The sequence below is a fragment of the Symphalangus syndactylus genome, chromosome 6, assembly GCF_028878055.3.
Source record: "Symphalangus syndactylus isolate Jambi chromosome 6, NHGRI_mSymSyn1-v2.1_pri, whole genome shotgun sequence".
Taxonomy (NCBI): Eukaryota; Metazoa; Chordata; class Mammalia; order Primates; family Hylobatidae; genus Symphalangus; species Symphalangus syndactylus.
Window position 1 is genome coordinate 47,135,437 of NC_072428.2, and position 20,446 is coordinate 47,155,882.

A 20,446-nucleotide genomic window follows, 5' to 3' on the forward strand; every position below is an offset into this window, starting at 1 on the left:
GAGCAGCTAAGTCTACCCATAATCCCTCTCAACAAGGCAGGAGGTTAATGGAGGAAAACTGATCACTTGGCATTCAGTACCTCTTCCAGGCTACTCTCCCCAAAGCTGTTATGTAAGAAGTAACCCCTCGTCAGCTGAGGAAGGAGGGTATATGAGGAGTTCCTAGTATTTTGTAAGTGCTTCTGTGTGCTAGAGCCCCTCTGTATGGTGGGAGGAAACAGCATGAGGCTATTGTATGAGTCTAGTAATTTACTATTGTATAAGTGTAGTAATTTGCTTTTTTACCACTCCCTCCTTTAGCCCAATTCTTTCTTCTTTTTTTTTTGTTTGAGATGGAGTCTTGCTCTGTTGCCTAGGCTGGAGTACAGTGGTGCCATCTCAGCTCACTGCAACCTCTGCCTCACGGGATCAAGCAATTTTCCTGCCTCAGCCTCCCGAGTAGCTGGGACTACAGGCACATACCACAAAGCCCGGCTAATTTTTTTGTATTTTTAGTAGAGACGGGGTTTCACCATGTTGGCCAGACTGGTCTTGAACTCCTGACTTCAAGTGATCCGCCCGCCTCAGCCTCCCAAAGTACTGGGATTACAGGCGTGAGCCACCGCACCTGGCTCTTTTAAAACTCAATCTCTAGGGGTATATTAACTTCAACCAATTTTTGCAAAGAATGGCTAGTGGTGCCTACTCAGAGGCTCCTATCTTATCTTAATCTAATTCATCTCTGAAATGTGCATGGGCATATTTCTTCTCTACCCACCTCTGACCAAAGGTTTCCACAAATGTGGACACAGCATTGGAGTTTTAAAGATTCTTTACAGACTCTATATTTGGTTCACAGTAGTGGGAGAAAAGCCAACCAAGCATTGTTTAGTAGATATAGTTATTTCTAGCTGTTTCTGTGTTTCCTATTGGAGAAACTGCTTTTTTCTTCTGAGGAGAGGGTAACTGAGGAGGTAAATGATTGCATTGTGTGCCTTTCGTGGGTCACAGTGCCTTGTTTTGTTAGGTGTATGGACAGGGCTTATGAGGCAGGTGATCTTCATGACTAGATGGTTTAATTCTGTCTTTATTTCTTGTAGTGGCGCAGCCTGATGACATAATTTTAAAATCTTAAAGGAATAAGGAAAATGTAGCCTATTTTTAGGTGTTAAGTTAAACATTTATTGGCCTTTTAACTAGGTGGGGTTCAAAGTTGTTATCCAGTGGAGGAGCTCTAGAAAGTGAAATTTAAAGTGATTCTTACAGTCTTTGAATTTTTGACATGGGAAAGCTCTCTTTCTTAGTTATAGATTGGTAGACAGAGTAATTTATGCACTCAGCAAAAGTTTATTGAATGATACACACATGGACTTGTTAAACATGCAGTTTTAATAGATTGAGAGTTTATGGAATAGTTGTACTAAGCTGGACCTACGCCTACCCTTCAGTGTCTTCTTTTTTCTTTTTTCTTTTTTATTATCACAGACACAGAGACAACACACAGAGATACAATAGATACACATGCACAGACACATAAACATCCAGAAAACACACACACACAGACAACACAGACACAGATACACACATACAAATACATAGACAACTCACACAGAGGCACAAAGACACAGACAACATACACAGCCACACACACAGATGCAGACCACACATACAGGGACAACACACACGTAGACACAGACATGTACAGAGACACACAGATACACAAATATACAAGCACACACAGACACACATACATCTTAAGTTCTGGGATACATGTGCAGAACGTGCAGGGTTGTAACATAGGTATACACGTGCCATGGTGGTTTGCTGCATCCATCAACCTGTTATCTACGTTAGGTATTTGTCCTAATGCTATCCCTCCCCTAGCCCCTGCAGTGTCTTCTTTTAGAATATGACTTGTTGGCACAGGGAGAAACAGATCAGTGAAACAACATTTAGATATATAATAGGGATACATGCTCAAGGAAGAGCTATTTAATAATTGAGCTGGAAAAATTGCTTATCTATGGGGGAATAAAGTAAACCATAACAAAATCAACTTCAGATGGATTAAGAAGTTAAATGTCAAAAGCACAAGTTTAAATCTTGTGGAAGAAAATATTAATAAATACCTTTCTGACTTCTGGCTAGGGAAAGAGTTTTGTAAACAAGTTATAAAAAGCACTATCCATCAAAGATAATAAAAGATTGATAATTGGATTTTTTTTTAATTGGTCCAGAGTCTCACACCGTCACCCAGGCTGGAGTGCAGTGGTGCGATCTCGACTCACTGCAGACTCCGACTGCTGGGTTCAAATGATTCTCCTGCCTCAGCCTCCCAATTAGCTGGGATTACAGGTGTGTGCCACAATGCCCGGCTAATTTTTGTATTTTTAGTAGAGATGAGGTTTCACCATGTTGGTCAGGCTGGTCTTGAACTCCTGACCTCAGGTGATCCACCCACCTGGCCTCCCAAAGTGCTGGGATTACAGGCGTGAGGCACTGTGCCCAGCCTGATAAATTGGATTTTCTAAATGAAGAAAAAGACACCTTAAAGATAAAAACTGAAGAAATATATAACATATATAACCTACAAAGAGTTAATATCAAGAGAATATAAAGAACTGCAAGTGGATAAGAAGGTGATAAGCAACTCAATAGAAACATGGCATAAGATATGAACAGGCATTGCGTAAAAAATGCACATTTCTTAATTTTTCTTAATTTCTTAATCAGGGAAGTGAAATCAAATACACGATACAATGCCATTTTATGCTCATTTTGTTGGCAGATTTCAAGAAGTGTGATAATACCAAGTTTTGGGAGGTATTTGGATAAGTAGGATCACTTTAGTTTGCCCGTTAAAAATGTAAATTGTTGCAACCACTTTGGAATACAGCTAGGCATCATTTTCTAAAATGGGATATTTGCATACCTTACAACACTGTGGTTCTACTCCTAGGATGTACCCATATATAAAATCTTGCAGGAGTCCAAGAAAACATGTAATAACAATCAGTGTAAATACAGTAAACAAAAAACAACTCAAATGTCCTTTTTTTTTTTTTTTTTTTTTTTTTGAGACGGAGTCTTGCTCTGTCGCCCAGGCTGGAGTGCAATGGCGCGATCTCGGCTCACTGCAAGCTCCGCCTCCCAGGTTCACGACATTCTCCTGCCTCAGCCTTCCAAGTAGCTGGGACTATAGGCACCCGCCATCACGCCCGGCTAATTTTTTGCATTTTTAGTAGAGACGGGGTTTCACTATGTTGGCTAGGATGGTCTCGATCTCCTGACCTTGTGATGCGCCCACAGCCTCCCAAAGTGCTGGGATTACAGGCGTGAGCCACTGTGCCCGGCCTGAATGTCTTTTTTTTTTGAGATGGAGTTTCGCTGGAGTGCAATGGCGTGATCTCGGCTCACTGCAACCTCTGCCTCCCAGGTTCAAGTGATTCTCCTGCCTCAGCCTCCTTAGTAGCTGGGATTACAGGCATGAGCCATGGTGCCCAGCCTCAAATGTCTTTTAATAGGAAAACTGATCAATACATTATGTTATATTCACATGGTGGAATATTATAGAAGAGTGAAAATGAATGAAGTATGGCTACACACAACAAAATGGTTGAATCTCAACCTAATGTTGATTGAAGTTACTACCAAAAGACTGCTTAAGGAATGATAATCCTTGCATAAAATTTAAAAACCTGGCTGGGCGTGGTGGCTCACACCTGATCCCACCCAGTATTTTGGGAGGCTGAGGTGGGAGGATTGCCTGAGGCCAGGAGTTCAAGACCAGCCTGGGCAACACAGCGACACTCTGTCTTAACAACAACAACAATTAGCCAGGTGTGATGGTGTGTGCCTATAGTCCAAGCTACTTGGCAGCCCAGGAAGTCAAGGCTGCAGTGAGCTATGATTGTGCCACTGCACTCCAGACTGGGCAATAGAGCAAAACTCTGTCTCAAAAAAAAAAAAAAAAGTTAAAAACCTATATGAAATTTAAAAATATGTAAAAATTTAAATATACATATACAATAAATTAAAAATCAAAAGGCAAAAAGATAATAAATGTAGAATTCAGGATAGTGATTACCTGGGACCAGGGATGTGTAGGTTGGGCTGGGCATGGTGGCTCATGCCTGTAATCCCAGCACTTCGGGAGGCTGAGGCCGGTGGATCACTTGAGGTTAGGAGTTTAAGAGCAGCCTGGCCAATGTGGTGAAACCCCATCTCTACTAAAAATACAAAAATTAGGTAGGCGTGGTGGTGTGCACCTGTAGGCCCAGCCACTCAGGAGGCTGGGGCAGGAAAATTGCTTGAATCTGGGAATCAGAGGTTGCAGTGAGCCATTGCACTCCAGCCTGGACACCTCAGTAAGACTCCATCTCAAAAAAAAAAAAAAAAAAAAGGAATATGTAGGTTGGGGGATCAGATTGGGGTGGAGCGCATAGTTAGGTAAAAGTACTGGCAATATTCTGATTCTTGGGTTGGGCTGGAAAAAAAACTACCTAAGTTTCTCCCCAGAAAATTACCAGTTTATATTCCCAATAACAACATATGGAATTTTTGTTTCCTAGTAAGTCAGCACTGGACATTATAAATCTTTAAAATTTTTGCCAGTCTAATAAGGTGAAAAATATTTTGTTTGCATTTCCTGGTTCAATTGAAATTGAACATCATCTCATATATTTGAAGTTAATCTTCTGTTTGCCTTTCATATCCTATTTTCATTTTTAAGTTGGACTAATTGTCTTAATGATTTCTTTGATTATGAACTTTTTACATGTTTTGTGTAAAAATTATTGTTTCCTAGATTGTTTTGTCTTTTAATTTTTTTTTTAAGAAATGGGGTCTTGCTGTCTTCCCCAGGTTGGTCTCAAACTCAAGTGATCCTCTCAACTCAGCTTCCCAAAACTCTGGTATTACAGGTGCAAGCCAACATACCTAGAATATCTTTTAACTTTTTTTTTATGGCAGTATTTATCTTTATGGTTCTAGCCTTGTGTAAAGTTTAGAAAGCCTAACTCCACCCTAAGATAGTATAGTCATCTTTTATATTTTAATTTTATTTATTTATTTATTTATTTATTTATTTTTTTTTTTTGAGACGGAGTCTCGCTCTGTCGCCCAGGCTAGAGTGCAGTGGCGCAATCTCGGCTCACTGCAAGCTCCGCCTCCCGGGTTCACGCCATTCTCCTGCCTCAGCCTCTCCGAGTAGCTGGGACTACAGGCGCCCGCCACCGTGCCCGGCTAATTTTTTGTATTTTTAGTAGAGACGGGGTTTCACCGTGGTCTCGATCTCCTGACCTCGTGATCCGCCCGCCTCGGCCTCCCAAAGTGCTGGGATTACAAGCGTGAGCCACCGCGCCCGGCAATTTTATTTATTTATTTTGAGAGAGTCTTGCTCTGTCGCCCAGGCTGGAGTGCAGTGGTCCGATGTCAGCTCACTATAACCTCTGCCTCTCAGGAGGCAGGAGAATCAAGGAATTTTCCTGCCTTAGCCTCCCGAGTAGCTGGGACAGGCTGGTCTCAAACTCCTGACCTCAAGTGATCTGCCTACCTTTGCCTCCCGAAGTGCTGGGATTATAGGTGTGAGCCACCATGCTTGGCATATATTTTCTTTTAATACTTTTGGGGGTTGATTTTATTTTTTTACTTTTTTTATGGAAAATATCAGATGGATGTAAGGGTAAAGAGATTAGCATCTTTTTTTTTTTTTTTTTTTTTTGAGACAGAGTCTTGCTGTGTCACCCAGGCTGGAGTGCAGTGGCATGATCTCAGCTCACTGAAACCTCCACCTCCCAGGTTCAAGTGATTCCCCTGCCTCAGCCTCCTGAGTAGCTGGGACTGCAGGTGGGTGCCAACACACCTGGCCAAGTTTTGTATTTTTAGTAGAGACAGGGTTTCGCCATGTTGTCCAGGCTGGTCTCGACCTCCTGACCTCTAGTGATCTGCCTGCCTTGGCCTCCCAAAGTGCTGGCATTACAGGAGTGAGCCAGCACACTGGGCCACATCCATTATTATTCAACTATCATCAACTCATGGCTACTCTTCTGTATATATCCTCCTCTCCACTCCACCTAGTGGATTATTTTAAAGCAAATCCCATACAGCATTATTTTGCCATCCAGATATATTCAGTATGTACCTCTAAAAGATTTTTTCCTGTTTGCTTTTTTTTGAGACAGGGTCTCACTTTATTGCCCAGACTGGAGTGCAGTGGCACAATTATAGCTCATTGCAACCTTGAACTCCTGGGCTTAAGCAGTCCTCTTCAGCCTTCCAAGGCTGAATTTATTAGCTAGAATTACAAGCGTGTGCCACCATACTCAGCTACTTTTAAAATTTTTAGTAGAGACGAGGTCTCGCTATGTTGCATAGGCTGGTCTTGAGCTCCTGGACTCAAGCCATTCTCCTACCTCAGGCTCCCAAAATGCTGAAATTACAGGTGTGAGCTACCATGCTCGGCCCATAGGACTATTTTAAAAACATAAAAGTGGCTTTTAAAAAAATTTAAATTTTCAACATCTCTCAATTTTTATTTATTTGAAACAGAGTCTTGGTCTGTCACCCAGGCTGGAGTACAGTAGCATGATCTCAGCTCACTGCAACCTCTGCCTCCTGGGTTCAAATGATTCTCGTGCCTCAGCCTCCCATGTAGCTGAGATTACAGGTGTACGCTATCATGCCTGGCTAATTTTTGTGTTTTTAGTAGAGACGGGGTTTTGGCATGTTGACCAGGCTGGGGCTTGAACTCCTGGCCTCAAGCGATCCACCCACCTCAGCCTCCCAAAGTGCTGGCATTGCAGGCATGAGCCGCTGTGCCCAGCCTCAAATTTTATTTTTGAGTATAGTATTATGTTAACCTATTTATTTATTTATTTATTTATTTAGAGATGGAGTTTCGCTCTCGTTTCCAGGCTGGAGTGTAATGACGCCAACTTGGCTCACTGCAACCTTCGCCTCCTGGGTTCAAGTGATTCTCCTACCTCAGACTCCCGAGTAGCTGGGATCACAGGCATGTGCCAACACGCCCGGCTAATTTTGTATTTTTAGTAGAGACAGGGTTTCTCCATGTTGGTCAGGCTGGTCTTGATCTCCTGACCTCAGGTGATCCACCTGCCTTGGTCTCCCAAAGCGCTGGGATTACAGGCGTGAGCCACCACGCCCGGCCTATGTTAACCTTTTTAAATGGACAGCATTTGTCCCCAAAACATTTGTTGAAAAATTCACCTACAATGCATGGGTCTTGCATTAGGCCATTCTTGTATTGCTATAAAGAAATACCTGAGACTGGAGATACATATATATATATGCCATTCTTGTATTGCTATAAAGAAATACCTGAGACTGGAGATATATATATATATATATATGTATTTTTTTGAGATGAGGTCTCTCTCTGTTGCCAGGCTGGAGTGCAGTGGCGCAGTCTCGGCTCACTGCAACCTCCGCCTCCCAGGTTCAAGCGATTCCCCTGTCTCAGCCTCCCAAGTAGCTGGGACTACAGTAGCAAGACTGGATAATTTTTAAAGAAAAGAGGTTTAATTAGCTTATTGTACTGCAGACTTTATGGAAAGCATGGTGCTGGCATCTGCTTGGCTTCTGGGGAGGCCTCAGGAAGCTTACAATCATAGTTGAAGGTGAATGGGGAGCAGGGATGTCACATGGCCAGAGCAGGAGCATGAGAGAGAGAGTGGTTGGGAGGTGCCACACACTTTTAAATTATCAGATCTTTTGAGAACTCACTGTCACAAAGATAGCACCAAGCCATGAGGGATCCAGCCCAGGACCAAAACACCTCTCACCTGGCTCCACCTCCAGCACTGGAGATCATAATTCAATATGAGATTTGAGCAGGGACAAATATTCAGGCTATATTCAGGTCTATTCAAGACCTTTTCTAGTGGATTATTGTTTTTGTCTATTTTAGAATCTAGTAAGGCAAGTCTCCCTTCAATGGTCTTGGCTATTTTTTTCTTTTATTCTTCCAGACAAAATTCAGAATTAGTTAGGAGACAACACCCTTCAGAAAAAAATCTTGCTGAGATTTTGGAAATATTTACATTCAATTAACAAGTAAATTTGGGATTATTAGCATTTTCTCATGGATTTTTTTCTATCCATTAATATTGTATATATGTCCATTCAGACTGTATATTCCATGATGATTATAACAATGTTGATTAACATTTATTATGTACTATGTGCCTGGCACTGTGCTAAATCCTTGACATTTATTGTCATATAATCCTCAAATCTATGACATTGGTAATATTATTATCTCTGTTACACGAATGGAACAGAAGCACCCTTAAGCATTTAATAATGTACTGCAATGAAGGCAATGTTGTCTTGGCTAGAACAGATTCATGAGTATAAGATAAATATACAAAAATGAAAGGCTTTTGTAATTTATACCTGCAAGAACATTTCAACAGGGACAAGAATAACAAAGTATTTAAATATATATGTACACACACATTTTTATTGACACACAATTATACATATTTACAGGGTATGTATATTTCAGTACGTGTATGTAATGATCAAATGGGGGTGTATGTAATGATCAAATGGTAATTAGCTATCCATCATCTCAAGCCTTTTTTATTTATTTGTATTGGTAACATTCAAAATCCTCTCTTCTAGCTACTTGAAAAAATACAACAAATTTTTGTTAAATGTAGTCACCCTACAGTGCTATAGAAGACTGCATTCCTCCTATCTAGCTATAATTTTGTATTGGATAATCAGTCTCTTTCTATTCCTCCTCTTTGCCACCCTTCCCAGTCTCTGGTAACCACTCTTCTATTCTCTACTTCAGTGAGATCAACATATTTAGCTCCCACATACAAGTGAGAACATGTGGTATTTATCTTTCTGTGCCTAGCTTATTTCACTTAACATGATATCCTCCAGGCTCATCCATATTGCCATGAATGACAGGATTTCATTCATTTTTATGGTGGAATAGTATACCATTGTTAAACTACAAAGTATTTAAATTAAATGTACAAGACCGCTAAAGAGGAGAAGAGTAGATGGTTAAGAGCTTAAGCACATGACTAAAGTCAGGGTAGCTGAGTTCAAGTCACGGCTGTACTAGTTAATAGCTGTGTGACTTTTGGCATGTTACTTAACCTCTCTGTGTCAGTTTTTGTCTGTAAAATAGGGATAGCTAGATACTGCCGCATTACTGTGGGGTTTTTTTTGTTAGTTTGTTTTTTGAGAAGGAGTCTCACACTGTTGCCCAGGCTGGAGTGCAGTAGCACAATCTCAGCTTACTGCAACCTTTGCCTCCCGGGTTCAAGCAATTGTTCTGTCTCAGCCTCCTGAGTAGCTGGGATTACAAGTGCCCATCACTACACCTGGTTGCTTTTTGTACTTTTAGCAGAGATGGGGTTTCACCATGTTGGCCAGTCTGGTCTCAAACCTCTGACCTCAGGTGATCTGCCTCGGCCTCCCAAAGTGCTGGGATTACAGGCATGAACCACTGCTCCTGGCCCCTAAATTGTTTGTTAATCCTGATTATCTACCTCATCAGCAGTGTATGAGCACTATCTCTTTACATTCTCTCAGAAGCAATTTTAAATCCAGAAGGAAGCACAGAAAGAACAAAGATCAGCCGCTAAACCTTACAAATTAAGACTGAGGCTCAGAAAGAGAGAATGGTATACCCAGGGTCATAGAGGGAGATCATAACAGAGTCAAATCTGGAACCTAGACTTTTTGAACTCACTCCTAGGGTTCTTTTCACTCAGTATAGAATTCACAAATTCACCCGGCATTTATTTTTTATTTTTTGAGACAGAGTCTCACTCTGTTGCCCAGGCTGGAGTGCAATGGTGTGATCATGGCTCACTGCAGCCTCAGCTTCTTGGGCTCAGGCGATCCCTCCTACCTCAGCCTCTCAAGTAGCTGAGACTGTAGGTGCATGCCACCATCCCTGGCTAATTTTTGCATTTTTTTGTAGAGACTAAGTTTCTCCATGATGCCCAGACCAGTCTGGACAACAGTCTGGGTTCAAGTGATCTGCCCATCTCAGCCTCCCAGAGTGTTGGCATTGCAGATGTGAGCCACTGCGCCTGGCCTTTACCAAACATTTAATGAGTGTTTACCATGTATGAGACTTTGTGTTTGATGCCAAACATCTGTGATATAATAAAATCCTCACCACTCTAACATAAGTTGTTTATCTCTTTATCTCCATTTTACAGCTAAGGAAATAGAATCAGAAAAGTTAAGTAACTTTCCTAAGGTCACACAACGAGAATGTGGCAGGGTAAAATTGGAACTCAAGTCTGTCTTATTTCTGAGCCCTATCTTCCTTATACCATATCTCAAATATAGCCATTTCAGGTGTTTTGTTTTTGCCCTCTTGTTCACTAACCTTTCTAAAACTTCTTCCCATAATGCTCTGGAGTTATTCATACTCCTCATCCTGTTTTGACTTCCAGGCTAACCTCTGCTTTGTGGACATTGATAACCACTTCATTGAGTTGCCAGAGGACTTGCCACAGTTTCCCAACAAATTGGAGTTTGTCCAGGAAGTCTCTGAGATTCTCATGGCATTTGGAATTCCCCCTGAAGGGAATCTTCATTGCAGTGAGAGTGCCTCCAAGCTGAAGAGGCTTCGGGCCTCTGAGCTTGTCTCAGACAAGAGAAATGGGAACATTGCTGGCTCCCCTTTGCATTCCTACGAGCTTCTTAAGGAGAATGAAACTATTGCCCGGCTGCAAGCCTTGGTCAAGAGGACTGGGGTGAGCCTGGAAAAGGTAAGATGTGTATATGAGTCTGTGACACGTGTAATCTGTGCTAGGGTGCTGTCCTGGTGAAGTAAGGTATGGGATGAGAAAGCACCCAGTTCTGGACAACTCATATTTGTGAGAGTGAAAGAATGTTCTGTATGGGGGACTCTGAATTCCATCTGGCGGATGTTATCCTAGTAAATGTTACTTTAATCTAAATCTGGGTAGCTTCCCCTTTGAACATCAGGGAGAGTCTGCTATCATTCAATGTGAACACTACAGCACAGTGATTGGAGAGAGCATGATAGTAATCTTAGTGTTCAGACCTCTTTTTTTTTTTGAGACAGGTTCTTACTCTGTCACTCAGGCTGGAGTGTGGTGGCATGGTCACGGCTCACTGTAGCCTCAATCTCCTGGGCTCAGATAATCCTCCTGCCTCAGCCTCTCAAGTAGCTGGGACCACACGTGCATGCCACCACACCCAATTAATTTTTTTTTTTTGTAGAGACAGGGTCTCACTATGTTGCTCAGCTAGTCTCAAACTTCTGGGCTCAAGCAGTCCTCCAGCCTTGGCCTCCCAAAATGGTGGGATTATAAGTGTGAGCCACCGTGCCAGGCCCAGATCTCTTTTAGATACATTGCCCTTTGAGTTTCACAGCAACCTAAGGCAGATAGAACAGGTTTTATAGCCAAAGAAACCAAGGTTTAGAGAGCCTAAGTGTTCTGCCTAGGATTAAATGCCTAATACGTAGCTGAGTCTAGAATCTAGTCCTCTTGAATTCTCACTGTTAAATTACTTTCATAAGTTACTTATAAACCAATGGGCCAATGTAATAATCTTGTTGGGCTGTTTTTTAGTGAAATATTTCATTTTTTCTGCTTTAGTGGAGCAGATTTTTTTTTGCTTAGTAGAGTAGATATTTTTCAAAAATCATGGGCAGTTAAAGAGGAACAGAAATATTTGGTGAGATTAAAAAGGTTTTTTGGGCTGGATGTGGTGGCTCACGCCTGTAATCCCAGCACTTTGGGAGGCTGAGGTGGGAGGATCACCTGAGGTTAGGAGTTCAAGACCAGTCTGACCAACATGGTGAAACCCCATCTCTACTAAAAATACAAAATTAGCCGGGCATGGTGGCGCATGCCTGTAATCCCAGCTACTGGGGAGGGTGAGGTAGGAGAATCACTTGAACCTGGGAGGCGGTGAGCCGAGGTGGTGCCATTGCACTCCAGCCTGGGCAACAAGAGTGAAACTCTGTCTCAAAAAAAAAAAAAAAAAGAAAGGTTTTTTTTGCAGAAAGAAGGAAAGTGATATGAGGGAAAACAAAAAATCAAGAGAGCCAGAATTTAACCTTGTTGCTTTGTTAAATTGACCTCCCACATTCCTTCGCTTCTCCCTGACCTTTGAGATAATTAGCACCTTTTCTTTCATGGCAGAATCTCTCTCTGCCCATAAAGATCTTATCTCCACTTTCATTGAGTTGTTGGATATCTTTAAGTGAAACTCTTTGACTTTTCTCTCCTCCGTGTCTGAGTCCCTTTCCTTTTATTTATTTATTTTTTCCAGTTTTTCTTCTTTTGTTCTCATCATTTGCTGCCAAGTAAATGAGCACTGTAAAAAAAATCAGATAAAAACATCAGGAATTGCATTCCTTGGGTTAAAAGGAAAAAGTGTATGTGTTCTCAACTGCTTTTTCTTTTTTTGTAGTTGGAAGTACGTGAAGACCCCAGCAGCAATAAGGATCTCAAAGTTCAGTGTGATGAAGAAGAACTCAGGATTTACCAGCTAAACATTCAGATCCGGGAAGTTTTTGCAAATCGTTTCACTCAGATGTTTGCAGATTATGAGGTGTTTGTCATCCAACCCAGCCAGGATAAGGAATCCTGGTTTACCAACAGGGAGCAAATGCAAAACTTTGATAAAGTGAGTGTAATCCTGCTTGGGAGGTGGTGAGAAATGAGAACTTGCCAGTTATGTCTTGAAGAAATAATGGAAAATTACTCGAAGAAGTAATGGAAGATTATTATACGCTGGAAACAAGTTTATGGTCCATTTGATGTTGGTCCATTTGATGTTGATAAAATAGGTCTTGTTGCTTATGAATAGATGTGTTGATTATTATTATCAGATGATTTACCTTCAGCCAAAGGGATCTCTTAAGGCAAAGATATACATGTAGAGTGAACATCAGGATTCTGGGAAGATTGGTTGACTCAATAGGTTACCCAAGTGAGTTTGTTCCAGTGTCAAAGTTTTAAGATATCTGAACTTACATGAGTGGTTTTTGTTTTTTTTTTTAAATGTAGAGATTTTGCAGCTTGGTTTTCTTAAAGACCTAGGCAGCTTCAGAGAATAATTAACCTACTGGATCCCTTGGGCACATTGACATTACTGTTTTCCTTGTCAATTACTGCTTCTTTTTGGTCCCACCAGGCATCTTTTCTGTCAGATCAGCCTGAGCCCTACCTGCCCTTCCTCTCAAGATTCCTAGAGACTCAGATGTTTGCATCTTTTATTGACAACAAAATAATGTGTCATGATGATGATGATAAAGACCCTGTGCTCCGGGTATTTGATTCCCGAGTTGACAAGATCAGGCTGTTGAATGTCCGGACACCTACTCTCCGTACATCCATGTACCAGAAGTGTACCACTGTGGATGAAGCAGGTAAGGCCTCCTTGGAACTGTACATTCTAGCCTCTTGGATTATGTAATTAACATGTCCCTTTTCCTAAATATGCCAGCCTCTTTATGTTTCTGCCTTTGTGTATGTGGTTCCCATTGCCTGTAGTCTTCTTCGTTGTTTTTTTTTTTTTCCTTTTTTGCCTGGTTATCTTCTTCTCATCCTTTAACACTGTTAGTTAGGAATGGATCTCATTGTATGTAGTAGAGACCCTAATCAGCAGTGGGTTAAACAAATAGGGGGTTATTTTTCTTATATTAGTAAGAAGTACACAATTGGTGGTTGCTGGTGTTGGTTCAGCTGCTCAACGATGTAATCAAGAACTGAGATTCTGTCTTTTTATTCAGTGAATCCTTGTTGTTGGCTTTTATGGTCATACTGTTGCCTCATTTTTTTTTTTTTTTAAAGGATGTCAATGAAAGCCTCATGGTTACAGAAGCTCTTTCTTTTCTGCCCTTTTTTCTGCGTGTGTGACAGAGTCTCTCTCTGTCACCCAGGCTAAAATGCAGTGGTGTGAACATAGCTCACTGCAACTTTGAACTCTTGGGCTCAAGTGTTTCTCTTGCCTCAGCCTCCCAAGCAACTAGGACTACAGGCATGTGCTCCCATGCCTGGCTAATTAAAAAAAAATTTTTTTTTATAGAGACAGGGTTTTGCTATGCTCCATCTGGTCTTGAATTTTTGCGTTCAAGTAATCCTCCTGTCTTGGCCTCCCAAAGTGTTGGCATTACTCACATGAACCACCACACCCAGCCCCAGCCCCAGAAGCTTTTCATATTCACATTTGAGGCAAGAAGAGGGGAAGGTTGATGCCAGCTATATTTGCCATTCCACCTTTTTTTTTCTTTATTTTATTTTATTTTTTTATTATTTTTTTTTGAGACAGGGTCTCACTCGGTTGCCTAGGCTAGAGGGTAGTGGTGCGATTATGGCTCACCACAGCCTTGACTTCCTAGGCTCAAGCAATTCTCTCACCTCAGCCTCCCATGTAGCTAGGACTGCAGGCACATACCACCATACCTGGCTAATTTTTTATATTTTGTAGAGACAGAGTCTCACCATGTTGCCCAGGCTGGCCTCAAACTCTTGGGCTCAAGCAGTCCTCCCACCTCTGCATTCCAAAGTGCTAGGATTATAGGCGTGAGCCACTGTGCCCAGCCTATTTTTCCCACTTTTATCAGAAAGCAAAAGCTTTCCCAGAAATTTCTAACAACTTTCATTGTCTCATAGGCCAAAATCATATGATATGATCACCCTCAAGTGCATGGGAAGCTGTGAAAGTAAACATTGAACTGGGTATAATGTTACCCTGAACAGTATGAAGGTCTATAAGCAAGAAAGAAGGGGTGAATGAATTATGAGTAAGCAGTTGATGGTATTTGCCACACAAACCTAGCAGATATGTTTCCTTCTCTATGAAGCCTTCTCTGATGCCCCCAGACTGAGTCAGTTGATCTTCCTCTGTGTTCCTGTGGTGTTTTGTGCATGCTTTTACTCAATAATCTCTACTTTTTCTAGCTATCATTATTAGGGAACAACTTAAGGACAGAGATTGTATTTACTCATTTTCTTACCCCCATTCTTCTGGCATTGTACCCAGCACGTAGGGATGTTATAATCTACACAAATGATTGAACATGTCCTTTTGTTTAGAGGACTCATCTACATCAGTTTAGCTAGAGAATGGTTTTAGCTTGAAGTACTAGATTAAGTAGTGTGTTCACTTCCTGCAGGATGTTCAGTGTCCTTGTTAACGCATTTTTGTGTATTTTGGTCGTTCATTTGCTGCATTTTATAACTACCTACCAGATGCCGAATGTATGGCAAGTCTTCAAGAAATATTTGCCAAATGAATAAATATGCCAGGCTTGTTTCTAGGCTTTGAAGATATAACTGCTGACAGTTTAGACAAAGTCTTGCATTTTCTAGTTCAAAGTCTTACATTTTCTAGTTCAGGAACCTATGTTCTAACTGAGTTAAAGTAGTCTAATTGCATGGAGAACTTGTCCTCAAGCCTTTGCCAAAAGGACTGTCATCTTAATGAGGGTCCTGGAACAGGAGTGAAAGGTAAAGAGAGAAGACTAGAAAATGTAAGGGAGACGTGATTTTGATTTGTGTGTGCCTAATTTCTCTTAACAGTGTGTTTTTGAGAACAAAATCTTTTATTTTAATGAGGCCCAATTTATCAGTTGGATTATGCTTTTATTGTATCTAAGACATTTTTGCCCTACCAAGGTCACATAGAGATTTTCTCCTGTATTTCACTGTAGAAGTTTTAGAGTTTTAGGTTTTACGTTCAGGTCTCTGATCCATTTCAAGTTAATTTTGTAAGTAGTATAAGTTATGGGTCCATTTTTTTTCATATAGATATTCATCTATTGAAAAGACCATCCTTTCTCTAATGAATTGCCTTTTTGCTTTTGTCAAAATGTTATTAGTCTGTATATGTGTTTGTCTGCTTCGGATTCTCTGTTCTGTTTCATTGATCTGTTGGTCTACATTTATACCAATATCACACTGTCTTGATTACTGTAGCTTACATTAAATGATTACTGTAGCTTAATATAAATCTTGAAATCAAGTAGTGTTAATCTTCTAACTTTGTTCTTCTTTTCAAAGTTGTTTTGGCTATTCTGGGTTCTTTGTATTTCCATACATATTTAGAGTCAACTTGCCAACTTCTGCAAAGAAACCTTCTAAGATTTTGATTGATATTTGACATCCTAACAGTACCAAGTCTTCTGATCCATTAACATGGCATATCTTTCCATTTATTTAGGTCATCTTTAATTTTTCTCAATAGCATTATGTACTTTTCAGGGTACAGGTTTTATATGTCTTATCAGATTTTTCCCTAAGTAGTTCATATTTTTTGGTGTTATTTTAAATTGTTTTGTGTTATATAAATTTGGTGCTATTGTATTGCTTTCTTAATTTTAATTTCTGATTATTCATTGCTAGTATATAGAACTGTAATAGTATTTTGTATGTTTAAATTGTGTCCTGCAACCATACTAAACTAACTTTTAATAGCTTTTTTGTACATCCATCAGATTTTCCACATAGACAGTCACATAACCTGTGAATAATGATAGTTTTACTTTTCCTTTCCACCACCCTTGGATGCCTTTTATTTCTTTTCCTTTTCTTTTTCTTCCTCTTATTTTTTTTTTTTTTTTCTGTGTTACACTGGCTAGAACCTCTAGTACGAAGTCAAATAGAAGTGGTGAGAGTGGGCATCTTATTCCTATAAGTTTTTCATAGATAACCTTTAGCAGTTAAGGATCTTACTAGTTTGTTCAGAGTTTTTATCTGAGGTGGATGTTGAATTTTGTCAAATGCTTTTTCTGTATCTACCGAGGTAATTATATGGTTTTTAGCTTTAGTTTGTTAATATGGTGAATTATATTGATTTTTTCTTTTTTTGTTGTTTTAATGGTGATGGGGTCTCGCTCTGTTGCTCAGGCTAGAGTGCAGTGCTGTGGCCATGGTTTTCTGTAACTTTGAACTAGTGGGCTGAAGGGATCCTCTCGTCTTAGCTTCCCGAGTAGCTAGGACAATAGATGTGTGCCGCCATGCCTGGCTAATTTTTAATTTTTTTTCTAAAAAAAAAAAAAATAACCTTCTTTATTCAGAGTAATATTCTTTACTGTGAAATCTATTTTGTCTGTTATTAATAACTACTCCAGCTTTCTTTTGACTAGTGCTAACAGGGCATATCTTTTTCATTATTTTACTTTTAATCTATTTGTGTCTTTATATTTAAAGGGTATTTATTGTAGGCAGCATGTAATTGGGTTTTGCATTTTTATTGAATTTGACAGTTTCAGATTTTTAATTGAGGTCTTTAGACCATGTACATTTAATGTGATTATTGATATTGCTGGGTTTAAGCCTGTCATTTTGCTGTTTGTTTTCTATTTGTCCCATCTGTTCTTTGTTCCCTTTTCTTCTTTTTCTGCCCTCTTGTGTACTAATTGAATATTTTCAATTTTTTTCTTTTTTTTTTTTTGAGACGGAGTCTTGCTCTGTTGCCCAGGCTGGAGTGCAGTGGCGGGATCTAGACTCACTGCAACCTCCGCCTTCCGTTCATGCCATTCTCTTGCCTCAGCCTCCCGAGTAGCTGGGACTATAGGTGCCCGCTGCTGCACCCAGCTAATTTTTTGTATTTTTAGTAGAGACGGGGTTTCACTGTGGTCTCGATCTCCTGACCTTGTGATCTGCCCGCCTTGGCCTCCCAAAGCGTTGGGATTACAGGCGTGAGCCACCGTGCCCGGCCTTTCAATTTTTTTTATGATTTCATTTTATCTACTTTGTTGGTTTACTAGCTATAACTTGTGTTATTTTAGCAGTTGCTTTAGGATTTATAGTACACATTTAACTTATCACAGTCTACTTTTAGGTGGTACAATATCACTTTCCACATAGTATAAGAACTGTACAGAACTGCCAGGCACAGTCATGTGCACCCGTAGTCCCAGCTGCTTGGGAGGCTGAAGGGGGAGGGTTGCCTGAGCCCAGGAGTTTGAGTCCAACTTGGATCACATGATGAGACCCTGTCTCTAAACAACAGCAAAAAAGAACTTCACAAAACTCTATTTCCATTTCTCTCTTCCTAGCCTACGTGCTATTGTCATTTATTTTACTTTTACGTATATCGTAAACCTAACACTACATGGTCATTTTTGTTTCATTTTTGTTTAAACTGTCAATTACCTTTTAAAGAGATTTGAATAATAAGTACAAAATCTAATACATTAACTGTGTAGTTAGCATTTCTGGTGCTCTTCTTTCTTTTCTGTAGATCCATACTTCCATCTGGTATTATTTTCCTACTGCCAGAAAGACTTCCTTTAACATTTCTTGTAGTGTAGATCTGCTGGTGATGAATTCTTTCAGCTTTTGTAATTCTTTTGTCTTTGAAAGGTATCTTCCCTGAGTATAGGTTAATAGTTTTTTTCTTTCTGTACTCTGAAGTTGTTGCTCCAGGCCAGGCGCAGTGGCTCATGCCTGTAATCCCAGCACTTTGGGAGTCTGAGGTGGGCAGAACACTTGAGGTCAGGAGTTTGAGACCAGCCTGGCCAACATGGTGAAACCCCGTTGCTACTAAACATACAAAAAAAAAAAAAAATTAGCCAGGCATGATAGTACGTGCTTGTAGTCCAAGCTACTCAAGAGGCTGAGGCACAAGAATCGCTTGAACCCGGAAGGTGGAGGTTGTAGTGAGCCAAGATTGCACCACTGCACTCTTGCTTGGGCGACAGAATGAGACCCTGTCTCAAAAAAAATAAAATAAAAAAAAGATGTCGCTCCTCTGTCTTCTCACTTTGTAATTAGTTTGTTCTCATGCTGCTATGAAGAAATACCCAAGACTGGGTAATTTATAAAGGAAAGAGGTTTAATTGACTCAGTTCCGCATGGCTGGGAATGCCTCAAGAAACTTACAAGCATGGTGGAAGGCACCTCTTCACAGCACAGCAGGAGAAAGAATGAGTGCCAGGAGGGCAAATGCTAGATGCTTATAAAACCATCATTATCTGGCGTGAACCCGGGACGCGGAGCTTGCAGTGAGCCGAGATTGCGCCACTGCACTCCAGCCTGGGCGAAAGAGCAAGACTCCGTCTCAAAAAAAAAAAATAAAATAAAACCATCATTATCTATGAGAACTCACTCACTATCGTGAGAACAGCATGAGGGAAACCGCCCCTGTGATTCAATTATCTCCCACCGGGTCCCTCCCACAACACATGGGGATTATTACAGTTCAAGGTGAGATTTGGGTGTGGACATGGAGCCAAACCATATTACACTTCCATTGTTTTCTGATAAGAAATCTGCTGTCATCCTTAATTTTGATCTTTTCTGTATACAAAATGTCTACTTTCTCTAGCAGATTTTAAGATTTTCTTTTTATCACTGATTTTGAGCAATTTGATTATGATGTGGCTTTGGTGTAGTTTCCTTCATGATTCTTGTGCTTGCAGTGCATTGTGCTTTTTAGATCTGTGAATTTTTTGTTTACATCAAATTTGTAAAAATTCTGGCCAGTATTTCTTCTAGTAATTTTTCTGTTCTCCCTATCCCTACCTTAGGGACTGCAATTACACATACGTGTAATATCTGGGATTGCATAAAGTTATCCCAGCACCACTGATACTCTTTTGATGGCAACAGTTTTTTCTCTCTCTTTGTGACTTCTTTGGGATCATTTCTGTTGCTATGGCTTCAAGCTCACTCATTTTTTCTCCTGCATTGTTGAGTGTGCTTTTAACCCAGCCCATGTATTTTTCATCTCAGATATTACAGCTTTCATCTTCAGAAGTTTGAGTTCCATGTTTCTAGTTTTTTGTTGTTGTTGTTATTTGTTTGTTTGTTTTTAAGAGGTTCTGCTTTGTTGCCCAGGCTGGAGTTAGTGAATTATAGCTCACCGTAACCTTAAACTCCTGGGCTCAAGTGATCTTCTGGCCTTGGCCTCCTGAATAGCTAGGAATAAAGGTATATGCCACCATGTCTGGCTCATTTTTTTTTTATTTTTTGAAGAGACGAGGTCTCACCATGTTGCCCAGGCTGGTCTTGAAGTCCTGGCCTTAAATGATACCCTCACTTTGGCCTCCCAAAGTGCTAGTATTACAGGCGCAAGCTACCAGGCCCTGGTAATCTTTGATTAGATGCCAGACACTGTGAATTTTACTATATGGGTCCTGGACACTTCTATATTCCTATAAATATTCTCAATCTTTGTTCTGGGATGTAGTTAAGTTACTTAGAAATAATTTGATGTCTTTGTGTTTTCCTTTTTCCTTTGTGTTTTCCTCTGGCAGGACCAGAGCATCCTTTAGGCTGTGATTAATTCTCCACTACTGAGGCAAGACCCTCTGAGTACTTTACTCAGTGCCCCACGAGTGATTAGGTTTTCCAGTCTGGCAGGTGGGGACAGGCATTATTCCCAGCCCTGTGTGAGCATTTTGTATTGTTTCTTCTAATCCTTTACGGTGATTCTTTCTCCAGCCTTGAGTAGTTTCTTTACTTGCGTGAACTGA

The 20,446-nt window shown here is 40.5% G+C and overlaps 1 protein-coding gene across 6 annotated transcripts in view; it reads left to right on the top strand.

Annotated features, from left to right (window-relative positions):
- Nucleotides 1–20,446, top strand: part of DENND5A (DENN domain containing 5A) — a 136,015-nt gene that overhangs the window by 82,359 nt on the left and 33,210 nt on the right. For all 6 annotated transcript variants that reach the window (XM_055282451.2, XM_055282455.1, XM_055282453.2 and 3 more), the window contains 3 exons: nucleotides 10,434–10,751; nucleotides 12,430–12,645; nucleotides 13,156–13,390. In XM_055282451.2, coding sequence (XP_055138426.1) covers nucleotides 10,434–10,751; nucleotides 12,430–12,645; nucleotides 13,156–13,390 — 769 coding nt within the window. The remainder of the gene's footprint in view (nucleotides 1–10,433; nucleotides 10,752–12,429; nucleotides 12,646–13,155; nucleotides 13,391–20,446) is intronic.